This window comes from Vipera ursinii, assembly GCF_947247035.1.
Source record: "Vipera ursinii genome assembly, chromosome: 1".
NCBI classification, from domain to species: Eukaryota; Metazoa; Chordata; class Lepidosauria; order Squamata; family Viperidae; genus Vipera; species Vipera ursinii.
Window position 1 is genome coordinate 351472836 of NC_139512.1, and position 26157 is coordinate 351498992.

Sequence of the window (26157 nt, forward strand, 5' to 3'; positions counted from 1 at the left end):
AGTTCAAATGGTTGCTAAATGAATGGTTGGTTGTACGCTGAGGACTGCCAGAAAGGGAAAGAATCACAACCACACATAATTTTGAGGCTCACAACATCATTCTAAGAAAAGAAGTTTTGCCTGCAAAGAGCTAGGGACGGTGGGAAAAAGAAGCAGATGAAAGATGAGACGAAAGGAGACAGAATCTAGGAACACTAATGCACTGATGGCGTTACCTAGCTAGGTAATGAAACGTCTGGAAGAAAACAACCAAGCTCCGAGAGCACCAAGGACCCCACAGTTCAACCCTGAGCTACAAGTAATTCTCCTCCATTGGTATTCTAGAAGCAGCTGCTTTTGCATTTTGGTACGGTAGGAAACTGTTGGTTCCCATTTCCAACAAGTACAAAAAAGAAGCAAATATATGCAAACAGGCACAAAGAAGACAGGATGCTAATCTCCCATTTCCTTAATGCAAGTTTTAATTCCTCCAGCCCTCGGAGTTCAGAAAAGTGGGGGGGGGGGGGAGAGAGAGGCGTTTTCAAACAGACCCAGCTATGCTTCCCGTAAGTTAAGAGATGAACTTTTGCACTGCTTTTTTTTTTTTAAAAAAAAAAAATCAGGTCCTACTGAGAAATGTGGCTGCCCCCTCCCCAAATTAAAAAGACAAAAATCCCCAAAGCGCCCTGCTGTTTCAATTCCCAGCGGGCGTCTGGCTATGGCCTGCACTGATACTGTCATTTCAAAAACTCTAGAGTTTTGTTTCTCTCTCTCTCTCTCTCTCTCTCTCCTCTCTCTCCCTCTCTCTCTCTCTCTCTCCTCTCTCTCTCTCTCTCTCTCCCTCTCTCTCTCTCCTCTCTCTCTCTCTCTCTCTCTCTCCTCTCTCTCTCTCTCCTCTCTCTCTCTCTCTCTCTCCCTCTCTCTCTCTCCTCTCTCTCTCTCTCTCTCTCTCTCTCCCTCTCTCTCTCTCTCTCTCTCTCTCTCCTCTCTCTCTCTCTCTCCCTCTCTCTCTCTCCTCTCTCTCTCTCTCTCTCTCTCTCTCCTCTCTCCCCCCACTCCCTCAGTATAAGATTAAATGATTTATATATTGGTTAAATAGCTAGGATTCCCAGCTGTTTCCCCAGCACCATGACGTATAGGCTTCCTGTTTGAGCAAGGATTGAAACCCTGTCCTCTGAAGATTAGCTATAAATAAAAATAAAAAGATTGGAACTGTAAATGAAGGGAGGGAGAGGGAAGGAAAATTAAGCCCTGTCAGGTCTTGCAAATTGACAGGGTTACATCTGAGGGTGGGATTAAATGAAACAAAAGAAGGGGCTTCAAATCCCTGGCATTATAGGGGACACCACTGGATGACCTCGCCAGGGCTCGTTGCCTTGGAAGAGTGAGGAAGATTCTCAGGGACGACTCACACCCTGGACGGTATCTCTTTACTCTCCAACCATCCGGTAGGAGATATAGGAATATAGCCAGCCGTACCAACAGGCTGAAAAATAGCTTTTTTCCGTGGGCTGTTAGGCTTTTAAATGGGACATAATCTTATGCAGAATTGACTTGGGAGGCCGGTGTGTGGTGTAGTGGGTTCACATAGTGTGGTGGGATGGAGGGTTTGTTGTCACTGTGTGTTGGGGGGAGAGAGCATGGGGGGGAGGCTCAGCTAATCTCAATGTACACATGTTGTACTTTGACAATAAAGGTTTATTATTATTATTATTATTATTATTATTATTATTATTATTATTATTATTATTATTATTATTATTATTATTATTATTATTATTATTATTACCATATCCGATCTGCTCTGCATCCAGAAATGCCTACCTTGATTAGGTAACTGAGTTCTAGGAATTTGGATTGGCCGAGGGACTTTCCCATCATCTCCATTGTTTTCAGTAAATTCTGGGACTTTCTTTTTAATTTCTAAAAAGTACACAGGTACACAGCTCGCTCGTCCTTCCAGGTAGGCCAGGGATAGGCAACCTCGGCTCTTTTATGACTCATGGACTTCAACTCCCAGAATTCCTGAGCCAGCCAAGCTGGCTCAGGAATTCTGGGAGTTGAAGTCCATGAGTCATAAAAGAGCCGAGGTTGCCTACCCCTGAGCTAGACGCTGCTTGCTTTAACGGGCAGAGTTTGGCCAGAATCTCTGCCAGTTTTTCTGGTCGGTTGCTGCCTAGTTTTTGAATAAGATATGCCAGGGTTGAATAGGCAAAGGTTGCAAAGCAAGGATGCTCTGTGGTGCTCTCTTGAGCTTGCTGGTTTCCTTGCAGACGTTTCATAGCCAAACGAGGTAACGTCATCAGTGCTCGGAATGAAACGTCTGCAGGAAAGCCACCAAGCTCAGAGAGCAGCAAGGAGCCCACAGTTCCACTCTGACCTCTTATATCGGCAAGGATGCTCCATAACTGGGGTCCCTCTTCAGGAGGCTCCCAATAAGTACCACTTTATAAAGCGATGGTAAGGCCACATCTGGAATATTGCCTCCAGTTTTGGTCACCACATTACCAAAAAGATGTTGAGGCGTTGGGGGAAAAAGTGCAAAGAAGAGCAACTAAGATCATTAAAGGCCTGGAGACTAAAACACACGAAGGACAGTTGCAGGATTTGGGTTTGGCTGGTATAGCGAAATGGAGGACTAGAGATAGCGGTATTCCAGCATTTGCAAGGTTGCCACAAAGAAGAAGGGGTCATCTTATTCTCCAAAGCACCAGAAACAATGGATGGAAACTAATCAAGGACAGAAGAAACCTGGAATTAAGGAGAAACTTCCTAGCAGTGAGGACAATTAAACCAGTGGGACAGCTTGCCTTGAGACATTGTGGGTGCTCCATCACTGGAGGTTTTTAAGAAGAGACCTGTCTGAAATGGTATAGGGCAGGGGTAGGCAACCTTGCCTCTTTTATGACTCCTGGACTTCAACTCCCAGAATTCCTGAGCCGGCATGGCTCAGCATGGAAACCTCTCCCTTTCCCCTCAGCCTAGCTGGCTCAGGAATTCTGGGAGTTGAAGTCCACGAGTCATAAAAGGGCCAAGGTTGCCTACCCCTGGTATAGGAGACCTACAAGGTCCCTCCCAGCTCTATTCTGATTTGATTGATTGGATTGATTGATTGATTGAAATATCTGTTCACACTTCTTTCCGCTGAGAGCAGCGCTGTTTTTAACAGTCCACAACCGACACAAGCCAACAAAGAATGCGACTCCAGTGCTAACCTGACTGGTACAAACTCAGCCCTAAGGAAGCAGTGACGGAGAAAGGAAAGAGAGAGCCAGGACTTTCGCGGGACAAATTAACTCAAGGTTGCGATGATCTCTAAAACTCTGTTGCAACCATTTCAACAACCTTCCACAGGTCTGCTTCAGTCACCTCTACAAGGTGTGACTGCACCACGAAATTTAAGATTTTTCTGTTTATGTTTTGTGTAATATTTAGTATGCATAATCTACTGTATTGTCTTAATGCGTTGTCAATCACCTTTACTGTCTTTCTATACGTATATACTGTTTCTAAGAACAGACTGGACAACCCCTTGTCTGAAAAGGCATAGGGTTTCCTGCTGGAGCAGGGGGTTGGACTAGAAGACCCCCAAGGTCCCTTTCAACTCTGCTATTCTCCACCCCCCCCACGCCCATTTCCCCCCCTAATGATCTGAACTGTGTTAACCAACTAGGTTTAATTTAAAATCGATTACGGACCCGTTTTGATTAGAAAATGGACATTATTATATTACTTACATTTATTATACCCACCCCTTCTTCCAAAAGACTCTAGGCAATTTGTGGCATCCAAATACATAATTTAAAACAGTTTTAAAGACATAAAATAAGGCGGAGAAACCTGAAAACAGCTGCATCGATACAAACAATAAAAACACGATAAATATAATAGGAGCTCCACAGGCATGCTAACCCCAGGCCTGAAAAGAGGGGCCAGATCCTGAGAGCCCTCCAAAACACACAGGAAAGTGGGTGCCTTATGTATTTCTGGGAGATGTTGTCCCGGAGGATTTTGGTTGCTAAACAAGGTGGATGTTAAAGTGAGTCACACCCATTTTTACAACCTTTTTGCCCCGGCTGTTAAGCAAATTACTGCAGTTAAGTAAATCGTGTTCGGTCTTTAAGCATTGTTGGAAGCCAGACGGGAAGGTCACAAATAGGATACGATTCCAGGATGCTGCAAAACCCAGTAAATATATGCTGGTTGCTCTCTGAGCTTGGTTGTTTTCTTGCAGACGTTTCATAACCCAAACTAGAAATAGCAATTAGACTTATATGCCGCTTTATAGTGATTTACAGACATCCCTAAGCAGTTTGCAGAGTCAGCACATTGCCCCCCAACAATCTGGCTCCTCATTTTACCAACCTCACAAGGATGGAAGGCCGAGTCAACCTTGAGCCCATGAGGATCGAACTACCAGCAGTCAGCACAGTTAGCCTGCCACATGGCTTTCTAACCACGGGGCCGCTACGGCTCCTCTTGTCACTGAGGATATTACCTAGTTTGATAATGAAACGTCTGAAAGAAAACAACCAAGCTCAGAGAGCATCAAGGATCTCTTAATTTCAAACCCGAGCTACAAATATTCTCCTTTGCTGATGTTGGTTGCCAAACAAATCACATTTTGATCATGCGACTACGGGGACGTTGTGATGGTTTTATTTAGTTTATTTATTTAGTTATATTTATATACCGCCCTATTCCCTGAGGACTCAGGGCGGTTTACAGGGAATTAAAAATCCAAAATACAAAAATTAAGAACCAAATTAAAAAATATTAAATTAACCCTGTAGTCAGTTAAAAAGAACCCCAAATTAAAAATTCCTCCTCAGTCTGGGCCCGAGAGCTCGAAGAGCCAGGTCTTCAGGCCCCGGCGGAATGATCGAAGGTCGGGGGCAGTTCTCAGCTCCACTGGCAGCTGGTTCCAGAGGGCAGGCGCTCCCACCGAGAAGGCCCTATCCCTGGGTGTCACCCGCCGGCAGTCTCTTACCGGCGGGACCCTGAGCAGACCCTCCCTGTGGGAGCGCACTGGGCGAAGGGCGTTTGATGCCGGCAGCAGGTGTTCCCTCAGATATCCCGGACCCAGGCCATGTAGGGCTTTATAGGTGATAACCAGCACCTTGAATTTCACCCGGAGGGCAACCGGAAGCCAATGCAGCTCACGGAGTAGAGGTGTTACATGGGAGTATCGGGAAGCCCCCATTACAACTCGCGCGGCCGCATTCTGCACCAGTTGAAGCCTCCGAGTGGTCTTCAAGGGCAGCCCCATGTAGAGAGCGTTACAGTAGTCCAAACGGGAGGTCACAAGCGCATGAGTAACTGTGCGTAGGGCGTCTCGGTCCAGATAGGGACGCAACTGGCGCACCAGGCGAACCTGGGCAAAAGCCCCCCTGGTCACGGCTCCTATGTGATCTTCAAAATTGAGCCGTGAATCCAGGAGGACGCCCAAGTTGCGAGCCCTATCGACGGGGGGTAACACCTCACCCCCCATCATTAAGGATGGAGTAACTTGGTTAACCCGAGATGCCGATATGCACAGCCACTCAGTCTTGGCGGGATTGAGACGAAGCCTGTTTCTCCCCATCCAGACCTGAACCGCCTCCAGGCATCGGGACATCACGGAGAGGGCATCACTGGGTTGGTTCGGGGTGGAAAGAAAGAGTTGGGTATCATCAGCGTACTGATGATACCCCACCCCAAAACCACGAATGATCTCGCCCAGCGGCTTCATATAGATGTTGAACAGGAGAGGCGAGAGAACCGACCCCTGAGGGACTCCACAAATGAGAGACCTCGGGGCGGATCTCTGCCCTCCTGTCAACACCGACTGCGAGCGGCCCTGGAGGTAGGAGGAGAACCACCGTAAAACGGTGCCTCCCACTCCCAGCCCCCTGAGACGCCGCAGTAAGATACCATGGTCGATGGTATCGAACGCCGCTGAGAGATCTAATAGGACCAGGACAGAGGAGCAACCCCTGTCCCTAGCCCTCCAGAGATCATTCACCAGCGCGACCAATGCCGTCTCCGTGCTGTGTCCGGGCCTGAAGCCCGATTGGTACGGGTCCAGATAATCAGTTTCCTCCAGGAACAGAGGGAGCTGATGCGCCACCACACTCTCAACAACCTTCGCCAGAAAGCGAAGGTTGGAGACTGGACGGTAGTTGTTTAAAACAGCCGGGTCCAAAGCAGGCTTCTTGAGAAGGGGTCTCACCACCGCCTCCTTCAAGGCGGCAGGAAAGACACCCTCCTTCAAGGAAGCAGTTATTACTGCATGGAACCAGCCTCGTGTTCCTTCCCGAGCCGCATAAGCTAGCCAGGAGGGGCACGGATCCAACAAACAGGTGGTGGTGCTCAGTCTCCCCATGATCCTGTCCACATCATCAGGGGAAACAGGGTCGAACTCATTCCAGATAACGTGCTCAAGACCGCCTGATTCCTCCACATTAGACTCTGCCCAGTCAGAGTCCAAGCCGGTCCGGATCCGAGCGATTTTGTCCGCCAGATGATGACTAAACTCCTCGGCTCGTCCCTGCATGGGATCCTCTCTCACCTCCTGGTTAAGGAGGGAGCGAGTCACCCTAAACAGGGCGGCCGGGCGATTATCTGCAGACGCAACAAGGGCGGCAAAGTAGTTAGACTTCGCCGTCCTTATCGCCGCAAGATAAGGTTGTGAAGCGCAAGCCAATGGTTCTAAATTTTGAGTGAATAGTCGCTAAACAAATGGCTGTAAGTCGAGGACTGCCTGTACTGCTGTCTAAAGAAGGTGTCACGGCAGTTATATATGTCGGATTAAGGCTTAAATTCTGTGTCATTAAGCTCGCTGAATGCAGTACGTCAATACAAATTCTCACGTACCCAGAAACAAAGTGTTGGAGAAACCTACCTCCCCACTTTACAACTGTCACCTCTACCAAAAGCAAGAACAACAACAACAACAACAACAACAAACAACAAAGATGATCGGGGAACTGGAGGCTAAAACACATAGGGAACGGTTGCTGGAATTGGGTATGTGTAGTTTAACGAAGAGAAGGACCAGGGGAGACACGATAGCAGCGTTCCAATATCTCAGGGGCTGCCCCAAAGAAGAAGGAGTCAAGCTATTCTCCAAAGCGCCCGAAGGAAAGACAAGAAGCAACAGATGGAAACTCATCAAGGAGAGAAGCAACCTGGAACTAAGGAAAAACTTCCTGACAGTCGGAACAATTATCAAGTGGAACAACCTGCCTCCAGAACTGGTGAATGCTCCAACACTGGAAGTTTTTAAGAAGAGACTGGACAGTCATTTGTCTGAAATGGTATAAGGTTTCCTGCCTGAGCAGGGGGTTGGGCTAGATGACCTCCAAGGTCCCTTCCAACTTACTACTACTACTACTACTACTACTACTACTACTACTGTTGTTGTTATAAAATGACTGAATTCCGGGCTTCAGTGTCCCACCCTGAATACAGCCTGTGTTTCTACCTTCTCTTTCCTAAAAAGCCAAGATTACATTTCTATTTGGAAATCGCAGCCAGGGAAAGAACACAAAATCTACACAGCCCTATGAAAATTAAACCAGGGTTTTTTGTGGTTTTTTTTTTAAAAAAACCCCACACAACAGAAAAGATCGATGCAGCCATACCCTCGGAGAGAGCACGCCCAGCAGAGAATCATGCATTCTGCTACTCCTTTTCTATGTAAAAGAATAGAGGGATCCTGGGGGGAAGATACCCTAGGAGTGAAATGGAGGAGTGAAATGTTTAATTAATGGGTCTCTTTAATGTGCAAATCAAGCTGAGATTGCTAGCTTTGACTCGCGTTGGTTATGAAAAGGCTGGGTGGGAGACATTAAGAGAGTTAGGTCGGTTCCGTCGTCCTCGACTTATGTCGGCAATTGGGACCAGAATTTCAGTTGCTAAGCAAGGCAGTTGTTAAGGGAGACGTGGCCAATTTTACCACCTTTCAGCCACAGTTGTTTAAGTTGAAGCACTGCAGGTGAACTATGTGGTCATTAAATGAATCTGGCTCCCCCGCCCCCCGGACTGTGCGTGTCGGAATCTGGCTGGGAAAGTCACAAAAGGCGACCGCATGGCCCCAGGAAGGCTGCAACCATTGTGAGCTTCATGCAATAATAGGGTACCTGAAAGCCTGTAATATAAATAAAGGGATTTGCAATGAATAACTCTGCAAACTAGGAAGCCAGACTCTAGAAAGAGTGCAGAGAAGAGCAACAGACATGATTAGAGGTCTGGAGGCTAAAACATATAAGGAACAGCTGCTGGAATTGGGTACGTCTAGTTTAATGAAGAGAAGGATGAGGGGGGACATGATAGAAATGTTCCAGTATCTCAGGGGCTACCACAAAGAAGAGGGAGTCAAGCTATTCTCCAAAGCGCCTGAAGGCAGCACAAGAAGCAACGGATGGAAACTAACCAAGGAGAGAAGCAACCTAGAACTAAGGAGAAATTTCCTGACAGTTAGAACCATTAATCAGTGGAACAACTTGCCTACAGACGTTGTGAATGCTCCAACACTGGAAGTTTTTAAGAAGAGACTGGACACCCTGAGCAGAAGGTTAGGCTAGAAGACCTCCAAGGTCCCTTCCAACTAGAATAGAATAGAGGTGGAAGGAACATTAGAGGTCTTCTAGTCCAGCCCCCTGCTGAAGCAGGAGAACCTATACCATCTCGGATAAGTGACTGTCTAGCCTCTTCTTAAAAACCTTCAGTGATGAAGCACCCACAATTTCTGGAGGCAAGCTGTTCCACTGGTTAATTGTCCTCACGGTCACGAAGTTTCTCCTTAATTCCAGGTTGCTTCTCTCTTTGGTCAGTTTCCAACCATTGTTGCTCGTCCTGCCCTCTGGTGCTTTGGTGAATAACGTGACCTCCTCTTCTTTGTGGCAGCCCCTCAGATACTGGATCTGTTGTGATTCAGGGTCAGCCTGTGGGTTCGGCAGTTGGGTCGGACGACTCAGAGGAGGAGGAGGAGGGGGGTGTTGAAGAGCTTGCTGAGGGGATTGGACAGCTTGATGAGAGCCCTCAGCCAGGCCCCTCTCATCTGGTCACGACGCAGACCCAGCTGTGTGAGCCTGACAACGTGGATGAAGATGACCCACAGCTGGCCCTGTTCAAGGACGCCCGACGCAGGAGGCAGTCAATTAGGAGTAAACAGAGGAAGGCAATGGGGCTCCTCGGAAGGAGGCAGAGAGAAGCCACGCCCTGAACTGTATTTAAGGGGGAATGCGTGGGAGGGCTGGTTTGCTGAAGGCAACCGCTTGAAAAGCTCCTGTTTCTTGGTTCGTGTCTTGTTCTATTTGTTTTTGTAGCAATAAATTTGGCAGGCGTAATTCCAGTCTCTTGCCTTCTTGCCTTTTTTGCAGGGCCGGTAGCAGGCTGGTACAGAACAGGATCACTGCTATCATGTTTCCCCTATTTCTTCTTTTCTTTAGACTAGCCAAACCCCAGGTCTGCAGCCGTTCTTTGTATGTTTTAGTCTCCAGGCCTTTGTATCATCTTAGTTGCTCTTCTCTGAATTTTTTCCAAACTCTGTTATTCTATTCTATCTATTCTAATTAGGAAGCTAAATACAAAAGGGAGGGATATGTGCATATCAGAAAAGAAGATGCAGCTGGAAAAAATGGCAGAAAAAGATGATAATGCCAGCTGTAGTCAAACACATTTAGACAAGAAGAGGGAGTCAAGCTATTCTCCAAAGCCCCTGAAGGCAGGACAAGAAGCAACGGATGGAAACCAGTCAAGGAGAAAAGCAACCTAGAACTAAGGAGAAACTTCCTGACAGTTAGAACAATTAATCAGTGGAACAACCTGCCTCCAGAAGCTATGAATGCTCCAACACTGGAAGTTTTGAAGAAGAGACTGGACAGCCATTTGCCTGAAATGGTATAGCGTTTCCTGCCTGAGCAGGGGGTTGGACTAGATGACCTACAAGGTCCCTTCCAACTTATTATTATTTAAAGGAGGAGGTCAGTGATGGTATAAGTCCTCAACTTACAACAGTTCATTCATAAGCTATTGCCGTGGGGGGGGGAATGGGAGGAAGGCACATTGTTGTAAAGCAGGGATCCCCAACCCCTGCTCCGTGGACCGATACTGGGGCCGTGGCATGCCAGCAACTGGTCCACACAAACAAGCAAAGCCCCATCCATGGGATGCAGGCAGCACACAAAACCAGGCCCCCTCCGGTCCGTGGAAAAACCTTTCTCCACAGAACCGGTCCCAGGTGCCTAAAAGGTTGGGGACCTCTGTTGTAAAGCAGAATCACTTGTGTCAGGGCTATTCAACCTTTTCACCGACTGTACCACTTTTAGAATAAGGCAACATCCGAGTACCACCAATCACCTAGCAATGTGTCAAAAACTTGATGACCAAAAAAAGGGGGGGGAGTGATGAAGTACAGGTAGTCCTCGACTTACAACAGTTCGCTTAGTGACTGTTTGAAGTTACAATGGCACTGAAAAAAGTGGCCCGACAAGCAAACTCGGCGGGGAAGCCTGATTCCCTTAACAACTGTGTTACTAACAGAACGACCGCAGTGACCCCCCCCCACCCTCACCCCGTAACGACCGTAGCCAGAAAGATCGTCGAATGGAGCAAAATTCGCTTAGCAACCGTCTCGCTTAGCTACAGAAAGTTTGGGCTCCGCTGTGATTGTAAGTCGAGGACTACCTGTAGTTGCCATTCTTCCTCTTTACGCGCAGAGCGGCGAGCAGGAAAGACCCCCCCCCGCGGTTGTACCGAGGGGACTTTTGGCTGCACAAAATTTTAAAGGGGGAGGTGGGCATGGAGGGGACTCTTCCTGTTCTCCCTCTAGCAGGGCCTTTTCTGCCTTGCTTTACCTTCGGTAGCTTGGCCTGCCTGTCATCGGCCGGTGGATCTCAGATTCTGCTGGATGATTTACTGCAAAATGGCTTATAAATTGAAGTAGAAAATGTTTTGCCGACGTGGCAGCTTTCAAGCTTCGCACCCATTTGTCACCCAGCATTTCCCTTTGTGTATGGAACAGGAATTAATTAGGCTGCACTGCTGGGTGAAAAAAAAAAAACTTTATGGCCATAATTTATATAGGATGGCTTTTGGGGTTTTTTTGTTTTTTTTTTAAAGAGGCAGTGTCGCTTTGTTTAGGCTTTTTAAACCCTTGAGAGCAGAGGGGCTGTCCACAACACACATACACACATGCACGCACGCACGAGCCCCTCTTAAATACAAATTCAGCCGGCTGTGCTGAAGGATGGAAAGCTGGGTATTTCTTAAGAACATGCCATCATGGGTCAATTGGAAGCTAATAATTGGACTTTCCCATTATGCTAAGCCATGTTGCATTTTGCTTACGTTTGATGTGGTGGCGTATTATGTGGGCCAGTCATTGTGATGGTCTGTACATAGTTTATTCAACAACCATGGTTAAAACAAAACCATGGCTTGGCAGAACACCGGGATTCCATATATATATATATATATATATATATATATATATATATATATATATATATCAAATTGAAATGGGTTTTACGCTAAGAGGAAGACTCAGCTATCTCTCAGCACTTGGGTCCTCAATTTACAACCATTCATTTAACAACCGTTTGAAGTTAAGACGGCACTGGAAAAAGTGATCTACAAGCAGTCCTCCCACTTACGAGCGTGAGAGCGTCCATACAATCCCATTATCAAATTTTGGGTGCATGTATTTACGATTGTTCCAATGTCCCTGGGTCATGTGATCAACATTTGTGACCTACTCAAAGGGCTTCCGGCAAGCAAAGTCAACGGGGAAGCCAGATTGACTTAAGAAGCATGATGATTCCTTTAAAGTTATACAACGGGGTGCAACTTACTTAACAACTGCACCACTTAATTGTAGTCATATGTCAAGAACCCCTTCATGGATTACTGCCTTGTCGTGGCGAAAGGGCTTGCGTAATTCAATGAAGCTATGAGCTATGCCGTGCAGGGCCACCCAAGACGGACAGGTCATAGCAGAGAGTTCTGACAAAACGTGATCCACTGGAGAAGGAAATGGCAACCCACTCCAGTATCTTTGCCATGAAAACCCTAAGGACAGTACCAAAAGGCAAAACGATATGACGCTGGAAGATGAGCCCCTCAGGTCGGAAGGCGTCCAATATGCTACTGGGGAAGAGCAGAGGGCTAGTACTAGTAGCGCCAGAAAGAATGAAGCGACTGGGCCAAAGCCGAAAGGACGCTCAGCTGTGGATATGTCTGGTGGTGAAAGGAAAGTCCGATGCTGTAAAGATTTTTTCTCCATAGGAACCTGGAATGTAAGATCCATGAATCAAGGAAAGCTGGACGTGGTCAAACAAGAGATGACAAGACTGAACATCGACATCTTAGGTATCAGCGAACTAAAATGGACAGGAATGGGTGAATTTAATTCAGATGACCATCAGGTATACTACTGTGGGCAAGAATCCTTCAGAAGAAATGGAGTAGCCTTCATAGTCAATAAAAGAGTAGGAAAAGCAATACTGGGATACAATCCTCAAAATGACAGAATGATCTCAGTTCAAATCCAAGGCAATCCATTCAATATCACAGTCGTCCAAGTCTATGCCCCAACCACCAGTGCTGAAGAGGATGAAATTGACCAGTTCTATGAAGCACTACAGCACCTTATAGAACTAACACCAAAAAATGATGTTCTTATCATCATGGGGGATTGGAATGCTAAAGTAGGAAGCCAAAAGATAACTGGAATAACAGGCAAGTTTGGCCTTGGAGTGCAAAATGAAGCAGGGCACAGGCTGATAGAATTCTGTCAAGAGAATACGATGGTCATAGCAAACACTCTTTTCCAACAACCCAAGAGACGGCTCTACACATGGACATCACCAGATGGTCAACACAGAAATCAGATTGACTATATGCTCTGCAGCCAAAGATGGAGAAGCTCTATACAGTCAGTAAAAACAAGACCAGGAGCTGACTGTGGCTCAGACCATGAGCTTCTCCTTGCAAAGTTTAGGCTTAAACTGAAGAAAGTAGGGAAAAGCACTAGGCCAGTCAGGTATGAATTAAATCATATCCCTGTTGAATATACAGTAGAGGTGACAAATAGATTTAAGGAATTAGATCTGATAGACAGAGTGCCTGAAGAACTATGGACAGAGGTTCGTGACATTGTACAACAGGTAGCAACCAAAACCATCCCAAAGAAAAAGAAATGCAAGAAAGCAAAATGGCTGTCTGAGGAAGCTTTGCAAATAGCTGAGGAAAGGAGGGAAGCGAAAGGCAAGGGAGAAAAAGAAAGATACACGCAATTGAATGCAGAATTCCAGAGAATAGCTAGAAGAGATAAGAATGCCTTCTTAAATGAACAGTGCAAAGAAATAGAAGAAAACAATAGAATAGGGAGGACCAGAGATCTTTTCAAGAAAATTAGAGAAATGAAGGGAACGTTTAATGCAAAAATGGGCATGATAAAGGACCAAAATGGCAGGGACCTAACAGAGGCAGAAGAGATTAAGAAGAGGTGGCAAAATTACACAGAAGAACTATACAAGAATGAGCTTAACGTCCCTGATAATCACAATGAGGTGGTCACTGACCTCGAGCCAGACATCCTAGAATGTGAAGTGAAGTGGGCCTTAGAAAAGCTGAGCAACAACAAAGCTAGTGGAGGTGACAGTATTCCAGCTGAGCTATTCAAAATCTTAAAAGACAATGCAGTAAAAGTGCTACACTCAATTTGCCAGCAAATTTGGAAAACTCAACAGTGGCCACAGGATTGGAAAAGATCAGTTTACATTCCAATTCCTAAGAAAGGCAGTGCCAAAGAATGTTCAAACTATCGCACCATTGCACTCATTTCTCATGCTAGTAAAGTCATGCTTAAAATCCTACAAGCTAGACTTCAGCAGTATGTGGATCGAGAACTACCAGAAGTGCAGGCAGGATTTCGAAGAGGCAGAGGAACTAGAGATCAAATTGCCAACATACGCTGGATCATGGAGAAAGCTAGGGAGTTCCAGAAAAACATCTACTTCTGCTTCATTGACTATGCTAAAGCCTTTGATTGTGTGGATCATAACAAACTGTGGCAAGTTCTTAAAGAGATGGGAGTACCAGACCATCTTATTGGGCTCTTGAGAAACCTATATGCGGGTCAAGAAGCAACAGTGAGAACTGGACACGGAACCACTGATTGGTTCAAAATTGGGAAAGGAGTCCGGCAAGGCTGTATACTGTCGCCCTGCCTATTTAACTTATATGCAGAGCACATCATGAGAAAGGCAGGGCTAGATGAATCAAAAGTTGGAATTAAGATTGCCGGAAGAAATATCAACAATCTAAGATACGCAGATGATACCACTCTAATGGCAGAAAGTGAAGAAGAACTAAAGAGCCTCTTGTTGCAGGTGAAGAAGGAGAGTGCAAAACTTGGGTTGAAACTTAACATTAAGAAAACCAAGATCATGGCATCTGGCCCTCTCAATTCCTGGCAAATAGATGGGGAAGAAATGGAGGTAGTGACAGATTTTATTTTCCTGGGCTCCAAGATCACTGCAGATGGGGACTGTAGCCAAGAAATTAAAAGACGCTTGCTCCTGGGGAGGAAAGCCATGGCAAATCTAGACAGCACACTAAAAAGCAGAGACATCACCCTGTCAACAAAAGTGCGTATAGTCAAGGCTATGGTCTTTCCAGTTGCAATGTATGGTAGTGAAAGTTGGACCATAAGAAAGGCTGAGCGCCAAAGAATTGAGGCCTTTGAACTGTGGTGCTGGAGAAGACTCCTGCGAGTCCCTTGGACTGCAAGGCGATCAAACCGGTCAGTCCTAGAGGAGATCAATCCTGACTGCTCTTTAGAAGGCCAGATCCTGAAGCTAAAACTCAAGTACTTTGGCCACCTAATGAGAAGGAAGGACTCCCTGGAGAAGAGCCTAATGCTGGGGAAGATCGAGGGCAATAGAAGAAGGGGACGACAGAGAATGAGGTGGCTGGATGGAGTCACTGAAGCAGTAGGCGTGAGCTTAAATGGACTCCAGAAGATGGTAGAGGACAGGAAGGCCTGGAGGAATGTTGTCCATAGGGTCGCGATGGGTCGGACACGACTTCGCAGCTAACAACAACAACATGTCAAGAACTGCCTATATTATAAAGGTGGCTTTTTGACTGCAGTTAGAATCCTAATGTTCTACGTAAATACAGGTAGTTCTCGACTTACAATCACAGATGAGCCCCAAATTTATGATGCTAAGCAAAACCCTTAAGTGAATTTTGCCCCATTTTACGACCTTTCTTGCCACGGCTGTTAAGTGAATCGCGGCAGTTCTTCAGTTGGTAACATGGTTAATTAAATGAATCTGGCTTCCCCATTGACTCTGCTTGTCAGAAGATCGCAAAAGGGGATCACATGACCCCGGGGCACAGCAACGAGTACGAGTCGGTCACCAAGCACCCAAATTTTGATCACGTGGCCCTGGGGAGGCTGCAACAGTCGTTAAGTGTGAACATCGGTCGCAAGTCACTTTTTTTCAGGGCTGTCGTAACTTGGATCACGAAATAAATCGTCGTAAGTCAAGGCCTGTCTGTGTAACAACAGGAACAATACAGGAAGGTCCACGGGAGAGGGAGGCTAAAATCTGCAAGATGGCGGATATGCAAATGGCTCGTAGAAAAGGGGCGGGGTTTAGATTCTGACGCAGGGCCCCCATTCTTGTAGATTTCAGCTCCTCCCTACGGACACTTCCGGTCCGCTGCCCTTCATTCAGAAACTCAAGGCAACATTCATTTGTTTTATTGAATGTGAATGCTGTTCAGCTCACCTAAGTGATTCTGGGCGCTTAACAACACACACAATGTGCCTTCCTTCCATTCCCCCCAGCCCCTTTCAATAGCTTATGGGCTACACTGGGCTGAGAAAGAGTGACTGTGGTGGAATGTAACCTGGATTCCCAGGAGGGAGGGGCTGCATTCCAGAAGGCAAAGAGAGAGCAAAGCTTGGTCAGGAGAAAGAGAATTAAGAAGGCTCTCAGAGCACAGAGTCCTCAACTTACAATCATTCGTTTAGTGACCGTCTGAAGTTACAATGGCACTGAAAAAAAGCGATGTGACCCGTTTTTCACACTTACAACTGCAGCATCCCTCGTGGTCACGTGATCAAAATTTGGACTTTTGGCAACTGGCATGTATTTAAGACAGTTGCAGTGTCCCAGCATCTTGTTATCACCTTTTGCAAGCAATTTCAATGGGAAAGCCAGATTCACTTAACAACCCTGTTATTAGAATAGAATAGAGCCGGAAGGGACCTTGGAGGTCTTCTAGTCCAGCCCCCTGCTCAAACAGGAGAACCTATACCATCTCAGGACATGTAGCCCAGGCATGTCAAACTCGCGACATCACGTGACGTCGCGTGACATACCGCGACTTTTTTCCCCACTGCCGGCAATGGGGAGGGTGCGGTTTCGTTGCGATGCATCTGGCCCGTGGGCTGGCAGTTTGACATGCCTGGTCTAGCTTCTTCTTAAAAATCTCCAGTGATGGAGGACCCACGATTTCTGGAGGCAAGCTGTTCCACTGGTCAATTGTCCTCACTGTCAGGAAGTTTCTCCTTAATTCCAGGTTGCTTCTCTCTTTGGTCAGTTTCCAATCATTGTTTCTCGTTCTTCCCTCTGGTGCCTTGGAGAATAACGTGACCCCCTCTTCTTTGTGGCAGCCCCTCAGATACTGGAAGACTGCTATCATGTCTCCCCTATTTCTTCTTTTCTTTAGACTAGCCAGTCCCAAGTCCCGCAGCCGTTCTTTGTATCTTTTGGTCTCCAGGCCTTTGATCATCTTAGTTGCTCTTCTCTGAATTTTTTCCAAACTCTCAACATCTTTTTTTTGTGATATGGTGACCAAAATTGGCTGCAGTATTTGAGGTGTGGTCTTACTAGGGTTTTATAAAGCGGTACTAATACTTTGCGTGATCTTGCTTCTATGCCTCTATTTATACAACCCAGGATTGTATTAGCTTTTTTGGCTGCTGCTGCACACTGCTGACTCACGGTCAAGTGATTGTCCACTATGACTCCAAGGTCCCTCTCACAGTTACTGTTTTTGAGCCAGGTCTCGCCCAGTCTGTACTTGTACAGACTGCTTAGCAATTGCTAAGCAATGGAAATTTGGGGATCAATTGTGGCCGTAAACTAAGGATTGTCTTAGATCGGAGGTACAGGTCATAGGCGTGTTGAAAACTCTACATTACTGGAAACACACACACACTTGTAGACACACGCACACACAAACCAGCTATGATTAGCCTGATACATTCATCAAAGTTCAGAACCTCTTGGGCTAAAGCAGGGGTAGGCAACCTTGGGTCTTTTATGATTCGTGGACTTCAACTCCCAGAATTCCTGAGCCGGCAAGGCTCAGCATGGAAACCTTTCCCTTTCTCCTCAGCATGGCTGGCTCAGGAATTCTGGGAGTTGACCACAACTTCAACTCCCAGAATTTATTTTTATATATATGTTTTATATATATGTTTAAAGGAGAGTTTATTGAATGTTGTACATTATTATTATACATGTGTATTTATATGTTGTACATGTTGTACATTATTATAAATACATGTGTTGTACATTATTATAAATACATGTGTGTATATTTATTTATTTATTTATTTAATTTATTTTATTAATGGGACTTATATCCCGCCCTATCTCCCGAGGGACTCAGGGCGGCTAACAATATATAGATACACACACATACACACACACACACACACACACACACACACTAATGTACAACATTCAATAAACTCTCCTTTAAACATTTCTTAATAAAGTGCTGAGGAGCAAAATTCTGCACTTTTGCATTTCCAGATTTTACCGACTGTCCCCTCTTGTGCACTTTCCACCTAAGTGCTGCTAAAAGTCTCCCAGGCACACTTAAACTAATCCCTGTGCATTCACTTTGGCTTTGGATGGGGGAACAATAATGTTAATTAAACAAGTTGAGCGGCTATAAGCAGATTGCATCTATGTTTTAATATTTAAATATTTAATATTTACACAGAGTCTCACCATTTTTCAATACTGTCACAGCGTTTATGCCTTCCTCTCCCCGATTTTTAAGACACACTTACAACATTTGTTCCAACTGCACCATTCAACATGTCACTACCATTCCATTTTATATGGTTTAATAAAATACCTGACGTTAAAGATCAAGATTTTTATAAGAGTTGGAAGCAGCATCGCATTTTAAACTGTACTACCAAGCAAATTGCTGAACTTTGAGAATAGATAGGATTATAGTATTTTATGGTTGAACTGCTTCTATAGAAGAAATAGGACTTTTGGGTGATTTTTATAAACATCTCTAACGCAATTAATGTTTCTAAATTTTTTTTAGAAGAATTCAGAAATCATTCAACAAGTAGTATTTTGAAAGCAAAGGATAACTAAAAAAAGGAATTAGCTCCATATTTATCATCTTTTATCTTGATATTTATTTGCATGAAGCAGTCTGTATAAAAACACATTAGTGAAGAGACAATAATTCATGTAGGTTGCAAGACAATTATTAATCAGAAAAAGATAAAATCCTTCAAGAGTCTGTCTTTAAATAGTAAGAACCAAATATGTTTCAGTATCTACAATAGTTGTATAGTCCAAAATTAATTATGAAAACAAAGTGATATTCTAAGAGATCTGATTGAATTTGAAACATTTATCACAGAAAATGTAGATAGCCTATTGGGGCTTATTTATATGCTGCTAATAAAGTGTGGATCAGAAAGTGAAGAAGTAAAATACTGTATGATTAAATAGATGCAGAAATTAAATAGAACACTGAAAGACAACAATGGCTTAGTTATCAATGGCAAAGTGGCAAATTCACAATAAATATTACACTTAAAGAAATCTAGTAAGATAACATGTATTGTTGGTCTAAATATTGATTGTGAAAATAGACAATTCATTTTCTAAAACTGTAAGAAATTAAGGAGCATTTTTTTTCCATTTCTGGTGGCAGTGTTGCAAAGTTTAGCAATTTTGGAAAATAATTTATTAAAGGATAAAACAAACTGAAAAGTAGATTTCTCTTTTCAGCTTATTATTTTCTTATTAAATATTATTAAATCTCCTGTTCCTTCAAAGTACATAGAACTGGCTCTGTACATAGAAACACCTGCTGTGATTCTTTAGGCCTTCCGTTAGAAATTACGAACAATCCTGTCTGCAGGATGGCAAATAAGTTAGAGGAATAAGAGGCTGGTGTCAAAACTAACTTAGCATCTGAAAAACAACTTGGATATATTGTTTAATTCAATGTGCAAATCATTTTTGGATTGCAATTGTAAAAACTGCTGCGTTCAAAGTTTTTTATTTTCTATAATTTCAGGTTTCAATATTCAACTTTTAATGATTTTTCTAACTTGGTTCTAGATTAGGAACAAATTATTGTATGTTTTAGATTCTGCCAATATTGCTAATATTCGCCACAGTTAATTATTGTATAACAATCTAATTTTAAGACTGACTTACTTTAATCCCTTCAAACTTTTGAACTGATTTGAATTTGATTTTAATACAGGTAAAGCCACCAGTCGCTTAGCAACGATTCAGCAGACCGTCCCCCAAAGATACTTTACAACATTCCAAAGTTTCAATGACCCCTCCTACCCGGTCACATAACATTTTGGCTGGTTGGCAATTGGCCTGGATTTATGGCTGTTTGCAGCATCCTGTGGTCACGTGACTACAATTTATGTTTTTGCCAAAAACTGGCATCTTCTTCTGGTTTCTGCAAAAAAACACATAGCCAACAATGTCTTTGCTTAACAACCCCAATATTTACTTAGCAACCATGGCAAAAAAAAGGTTGCAAAATCAGGTTGGTCACTAATAATAATAATAATAATGATGATGATGATGATGATGATGATGATGTTAGAAGGGACCTTGGAGGTCATCTAGTCCAACCCCGTGCTCATGAGGACCCAGATTGTTGGGGGCAATTAAGCTGACTTTGTAATAATGCCGCTTGGGGGATGTGTGTGAAAGCCCTAATAAGCAGGCATATATATAGAATGAAGGCTACTGCTAGGCTTGTAAGCCGCCCTGAGTCTTCGGAGAAGGGCAGGATATAAAATGGAATTAAAATAAATAAATAAATAAATAAAATAAATGATGACCCTCTTTACGACCACCACGGCTTATGATTGCAATTGTCAAGCTCAATTACAGCCCTAAATCAAAGACTACCTGAAGACAGATTTTTAATCACTGTTATTTTGAAATTTGATAGCAAACTTTACTATGCTTGCTTTTTTTTTTTCCTTTTTCACTCTTTTTACCTCTTCCCTACTTTTTCCTCTGTTCACTATCTGCGAAATTCATCAAATGTAAATAATGTCTTACTTTTTGTTTTTCTCAGGCCTTTTAGTCCTCTATATTTCCATAAAAAGTAAAGGTAAAGTTTCCCCCCCCCCCCCCGCACATGTCTGCTAGTCGTTTCTGACCTATTTTAAACGTAGTCTTATTTCTGTAATATAGTAAAACTTCCTGTTTTAGCCACTGCCGTTTAACTGACTGCTTTTATTATGCTCCGTTTCGCTTTGATTTATACAGATTTGGGTTTTATTTGTGTTTTTACTGTGCGCTGTTCTGAGGGCTATTAACTAGAAGACAAACACTGCCACGGAAAGAAGGTTATGGGAGATCTATGTTTGCAAGATTGAACTCTCCTCAGGTCCCAATAGATGGTTAAACCAGTCAGGGTTTTATTTCTAAATCCTGTAAATATTTAGCACTTACTATCTGAAGATACCATCAACAGAAGCCGTGCTAAAGTGCAGGATCTTCTTTTAATCTCCTGAGGGAAAGCTTAGGTTTTTTTTTAAAGTCCTGTGTTTGAATTTTTACCTCTTTTATATATTAAACTCCGTGTTCGCAACTTGAGTTTTGCTTATGGGAAACATCGAAATGTCAACCATTGTTTCTGTTAAAGGTCTTCACGATATCACAGTTTTTGGACTAGTAATGAAACACGTCGCTTGCTGTTGTTTGTAATGCATCTCATTAAATACGTTAATAGCATACGTTTTACTAAAAGGTCAGGCTTACTGTTGCTAGGACATTGCCTTTGAAACCAAAAAGTGGGGCGGGGGGGGGGGGGAAGAGGCTTGGTTTAAAGAAGCAGCAAGCTGTGCAGCACAAAACATTTCACCTGAAGCACAACACAAACACTGAAGGCCCGTTTCAGTTACAGACAGTCCTCGACGTACAACCATTCGTTTAGCGACTGTTTTGAGATTACAACGGCACTGGAAAAAGTGGCTAATGATTGCTTACTGTTAGAGCATGCACAGTCTTATTGCGCTGAGATACCCCAGGAGTAAACGCAGTAAACAGTGGTGGTTTATCAGTAAATGGTGGTTTATCATACACTATCTACAATATCATAGACCGGGAACAATATACATACACGTATTAATACAGCCATCTCCAACACAGAGCAGTTACAGCAGGAAACAGAAAAGAGAGAGAGCACACATCTGCAGAGCCTTCCCTTTTAAACAAAGCTCTTAAAGGGATACAGACCCTGCTTGCTCTTAAAGGGACATAGACCCTGCTGAGTCATTCCCATCATTACATCATGCATCTCACATTATACAAGGTGGTTAGCTGTTAAATTATTACCTTGATGCTTACAACCATTGTAGCATCCCCATGGTCACGTGATCCAAACGCAGACCCTTGGCAACCGACTTGTATTTATGACAGTTGCAGTGTCCCAGGGTCATGTGATCCCCTTTGGAGACCTTCTGATGAGCAACGACAATGCAGAAGCCGGATTTACTTAAGGACCGTATTACCAGTTTAACAACTGCAGCGATTCACTTAACAATGATTTTTGGGCACTCGGTCTTTAAAAGGTTGGCCATCACTACACTAGACCAATTATACAGAGTAAGCAGACCTAGGAATGGATATTTAATTTTGTGTAATCAATACACAGAGATTGACTGTGGCCCCCATTTTTTTTTCCTTTTGCCTCTATTAAGTATGTAAAACGCCAGCAACAACACAAGGAAACCCGTAATGTATTGTCGATGTTGTCAATAATATTAGAACACACAATCACAGATAGATCCTTACTGTTCTTGAGAACGTTAGAAAATTCCTGTCCTCCTCTCTTCTTGAACTCGGAGAAGGAATCTGGCTGTGGAATTTGGTTGGCTATTAAGAGAGCCTTCTGCAGCTTGATTCGGCTTTCCAGGAGGTGATCCCACAGGGCTTTAGGAGAAATAAAGAAAGAGGGGGGGGAGGGGGGGGAGGGGGGGGAGAAAAACACAAAACTTTAGCCGTCATGCATTTGTTGTAGCTGCAATTTTAAACAGAGCAGACCCATCACGGAAACAGGTCTCACAATTCCATTTTATTCCTGCCTTGTCTAAATTCCTTGGAGGGAAAGCAGAAACTGCTTTTCCAAGCAAGGTGGCCATTTTTATTCAACTCAAGCAAAATACAGAAGCTTACGATTTCTCCCCGTTTCTCTTCCACCACCACCCCATCCCCGTGGGTTTAAATGATCGGATGAATTTCCCTCCTGAGGCAGTTAAAACAACAAAGCCGTATCGGAACAAGGAAAAAGGGATGTAAAATAAAGTAAAAAAATAAAAGCGGGCAGGCAGGGGGAAAAAAAAAAGCAGCCACAAAATCTTCTACAAAAATCTTCTCAGCAATTTTATGGAATACGGCAGGGGTCCCCAATCCCCGGTCTGTGGATCGGTACCGGGCTGCAGTATGCCAGCAACTGGCCCGCAAAAACAAGCAAAGCCCCATCCTTGGGATGCAGGCAGCACACAAAACCACGCACTCTCTGGTCCGCGGAAAAACTTTTCTCCATGGAACCGGTCCCTGCTACCCAAAATGTTGGGGACCTCTGGAATACGGCATTCATTCCATTACTAGAGTAATAGGTAGTTCTCAACTTACAACCGCAATAGAGCTCAAAATTTCTGTTACTAAACAAAGCAGTTGTTAAATGAGTTCTGCCCCACTTTAGGGCCTTTTTTGCCACGGTTGTTAAGTAGACCGCTGAAGCTGTTAAGTGAATCATGTGGTCGTTAAGGGAATCTGACTCCCTCCCCCCCCCGTGTCTTTGCTTGTCAGATGCCGGCTGGGAAGGTTACAAATGGGGATCGCATGAACCCAGGACAGTGCAACTGTCATAAATACATGCTAGTTTCCAAGGGCTCCAATTTTGATCATGGGAATGTTGCAATGTTCGTAACTGTGAACAGCCATCATAAGTCGCTTTGCTCGGTGCCGTTGTAACTTCAAACGGTCACTAAACGAATGATTGTAAGTCAATGTAATAAATATTTCACAGATACCTGTTACTCCTCAACTTATGACCGGTCACTTAATGACTGAAGGTACAAGAGATCTACTTGATGAAAAATTCCAATGGTTGTTCCCCACCCTCTGGAGTCATGTGACCACAATTCAGGTGCTTAGCAACGGGGCTGCATTTACAGCATCCCACGGTCATGTGACTCTGTTTTATAACGGTTTTGCCAAAAATGCAGGAGCTACTTCTGGGTTTTGGCCAGACGTGCCATCCCCAGGCAAACCACTGGATTGCTTAATGACCCTGGCGTTTGCTTAACGACCCTGGCAAAAAATGGTTCGTAAAAATCAGGAAAAATCCATTATGGCCGTAACTCGAGGAGCAGCTGTATTCTTACACGAATACATTTTACGGGACGAGAGTGCCCCAGAAGCAGAACTCTAGGAGGTATCTTTAAAACTAAAATAGGTGTTAAGATTATGAGTACTAATCCTGCAGGGGAAAAACTTTGGGCCAGTCACTCTCTCAGCCCTAGGAAGAGAGCAGTGGCAAACCATTTGTCACCCAGGCTCGTCTGAAACAAACCTGGCTAAATCCATTTTTTCCGTTCTGAGTTGCCACATAGATGAGGGGAGAAGGGGGGAGGGGAAGAACTATTGCTATTTGTATCGCTAGAGAAAGCGCCGAGCCGTCCCGTGGGAGCCAAGGACATTCCTGCAGGGGCAGGAAGGAGGAGAGAAGAGGATTTGAGAAGCCTGCCAATTGCTTTCACTGGGTAGCATGATTTATAGAATAGTAGAGGGGAGGGGAGTGTTACTTATAGTTACTTTGAATATCTAGGGCAGAGTTCTTCAACCTTTCCCGGCTTGTGGCCCGCTGGGGAGGGCAGCTTCCAAATTACTGCGTGTGCGCGAGTGTGCACACATGCAAACGGGGCCACCAGCGGCTGCGTACGTGCATGCGGCATGCGCTGGCACCATGCGAATGTGTGAACGGCTGCACAACCCCCATGGCGGCTAGGCACCCGTTCATGGATGCACAAAAGGGGTGCGCACGCCCCCCCGCTAGTGTTCCCATTTGCGCCCACGTGCATGCGCCAACAGGGCTGTAGGCGCTAGCGCGAGGGGGGGAATGCGTGCCCAAGGGTGTGCACCCTGACCAGCCATTTCATCGGGCCGCGGCCCATAGGTTGGAGATCCCTGCTCTACGGAAATTTCAGAGTTGGTTTCACTTTTGTCTGTGCCGATATAATGTATCCAATAAACACGTGCTTTGAGGAAAGTTCAAGCCTCAGAGTTCTGCTTTATGTGGTTTCATTAGTTGGAACCAAGACATTCAACCAACTCTGACACCATTTCTGAAAAACCTCGCCAAGAAAACTGCAGGGGCTCGTCCAGATAGTCTGCAAGAATTGGGCATTTCTGGACAGAAGAAAAAATATTTTTAGGCAGCCCTTTATATTAAAGCCTTTGAAAAGAAATAAATATTGTTGGCCCAACCTGAAATGTATCATCTTGGTTTCAACAGTTCGGCACAATATGACATCTGTAGTCCAGCTGAACAAGAATTCAATTTATTTTATTTATTTATTTTAAATTAAGTATTCAACTAAAATATCAGGGCTTGAAATCTCACAAAAACAGTTGAACAAATCATGCTTAAAAAGTTAAAAAATTAGAATGGCCACTAAATGAACTCATGAATGTAGGTGAATAGATGTGTCCCAGCCCAGGATAATGTTGCAGGATCCAATCTGGTTTGATCACCGGGACCAGAGATTTAGTTTTCTGAGCTTTCAGACATGTGCTGGAGCCCGTCCTCAGGGAACTTCTCTCTCACCAGAACCTGTGCGCGAGAGCGCATACAATCTGCATGAGAGAAGTTCTCTGAGGATGGGCTCCAGCACACGTCCAAAAGCTTGCAGGACTAAATCTCTGGTCCTGGTGACCAACCCATATTGGACCAAATGAATTGTTTTAAGTCAAGGACTTCCTGTATTTGATCTAGAAAGAGTATAGAGAAGAGCAACAAAGATGATCAGGGCACTGGAGGCTAAAACATACTAGGAACATTTGCTGGAATTGGGTATGTCTTGTTTAATGAAGAGAAGGACGAGGGGGGGACATGATAGCAGAGTTCCAATATCTCAGGGGCTGCCCCAAAGAAGAGGGAGTCAAGCTATTCTCCAAAGCAACTGAAGGCAGGACAAGAAGCCACGGATGGAAACTCATCAAGGAGAGAAGCAACTAAGAAGAAACTTCCTGACAGTTAGAACAATTAACCAGTGGAACAACCTGCCTCCAGAAGCGATGAATTATCCAACACTGGAAGTTCTTAAGAGGAGACTGGACAGCCATTTGTCTAAAATGGTATGGGATTTCCTGCCTGAGCAGGGGGTTGGACTAGATGACCTCTAAGGTCCCTTCCAAATTATCATCATCATTACTGATCATCGCACAGTCAGCCAAATGTTCAGACTGGATTTGGCATTTTTGTCTACCTATCGAGTCCTTACCAAGGACCTGAGATAGGCAGATGTGGATGTTTGACGGTATTACAGATATCGTCACAGGATGGAAGCAGTTCCTAGTAAAGCCGCCTTTTGCAACTGACTAATGGCGAATTTGTCAATGTCTATTATTATTATAAGGGACGCGATGACTCAGTGGGCTAGGATGCTGAGCTTGTCGATCAGAAGGTCAGCAGTTTGGCGGGTCGAATCCCGAGTGCCGCGTAACAGAGTGAGCGCCTGTTACTCGTCCCAGCTTCTGCCAACCTAGCAGTTCGAAAGCACGTAAAAACGCAAGTAGAAAAATAGGGACCACTACGGTGGGAAGGTAACAGCGTTCCGTGCATCTTTGGCGTCTA

At 44.5% G+C, this 26157-nt stretch overlaps 1 protein-coding gene across 1 annotated transcript in view; it reads right to left on the bottom strand.

The window, feature by feature from the left end:
* The window catches only part of AATF (apoptosis antagonizing transcription factor), a gene marked incomplete at its 5' end in the record, with an annotated part of 115867 nt that overhangs the window by 71071 nt on the left and 18639 nt on the right, over positions 1 to 26157 (bottom strand). Inside the window, one exon of the mRNA XM_083379743.1 lies at positions 22092 to 22229. Coding sequence (XP_083235869.1) covers positions 22092 to 22229 — 138 coding nt within the window. The remainder of the gene's footprint in view (positions 1 to 22091; positions 22230 to 26157) is intronic.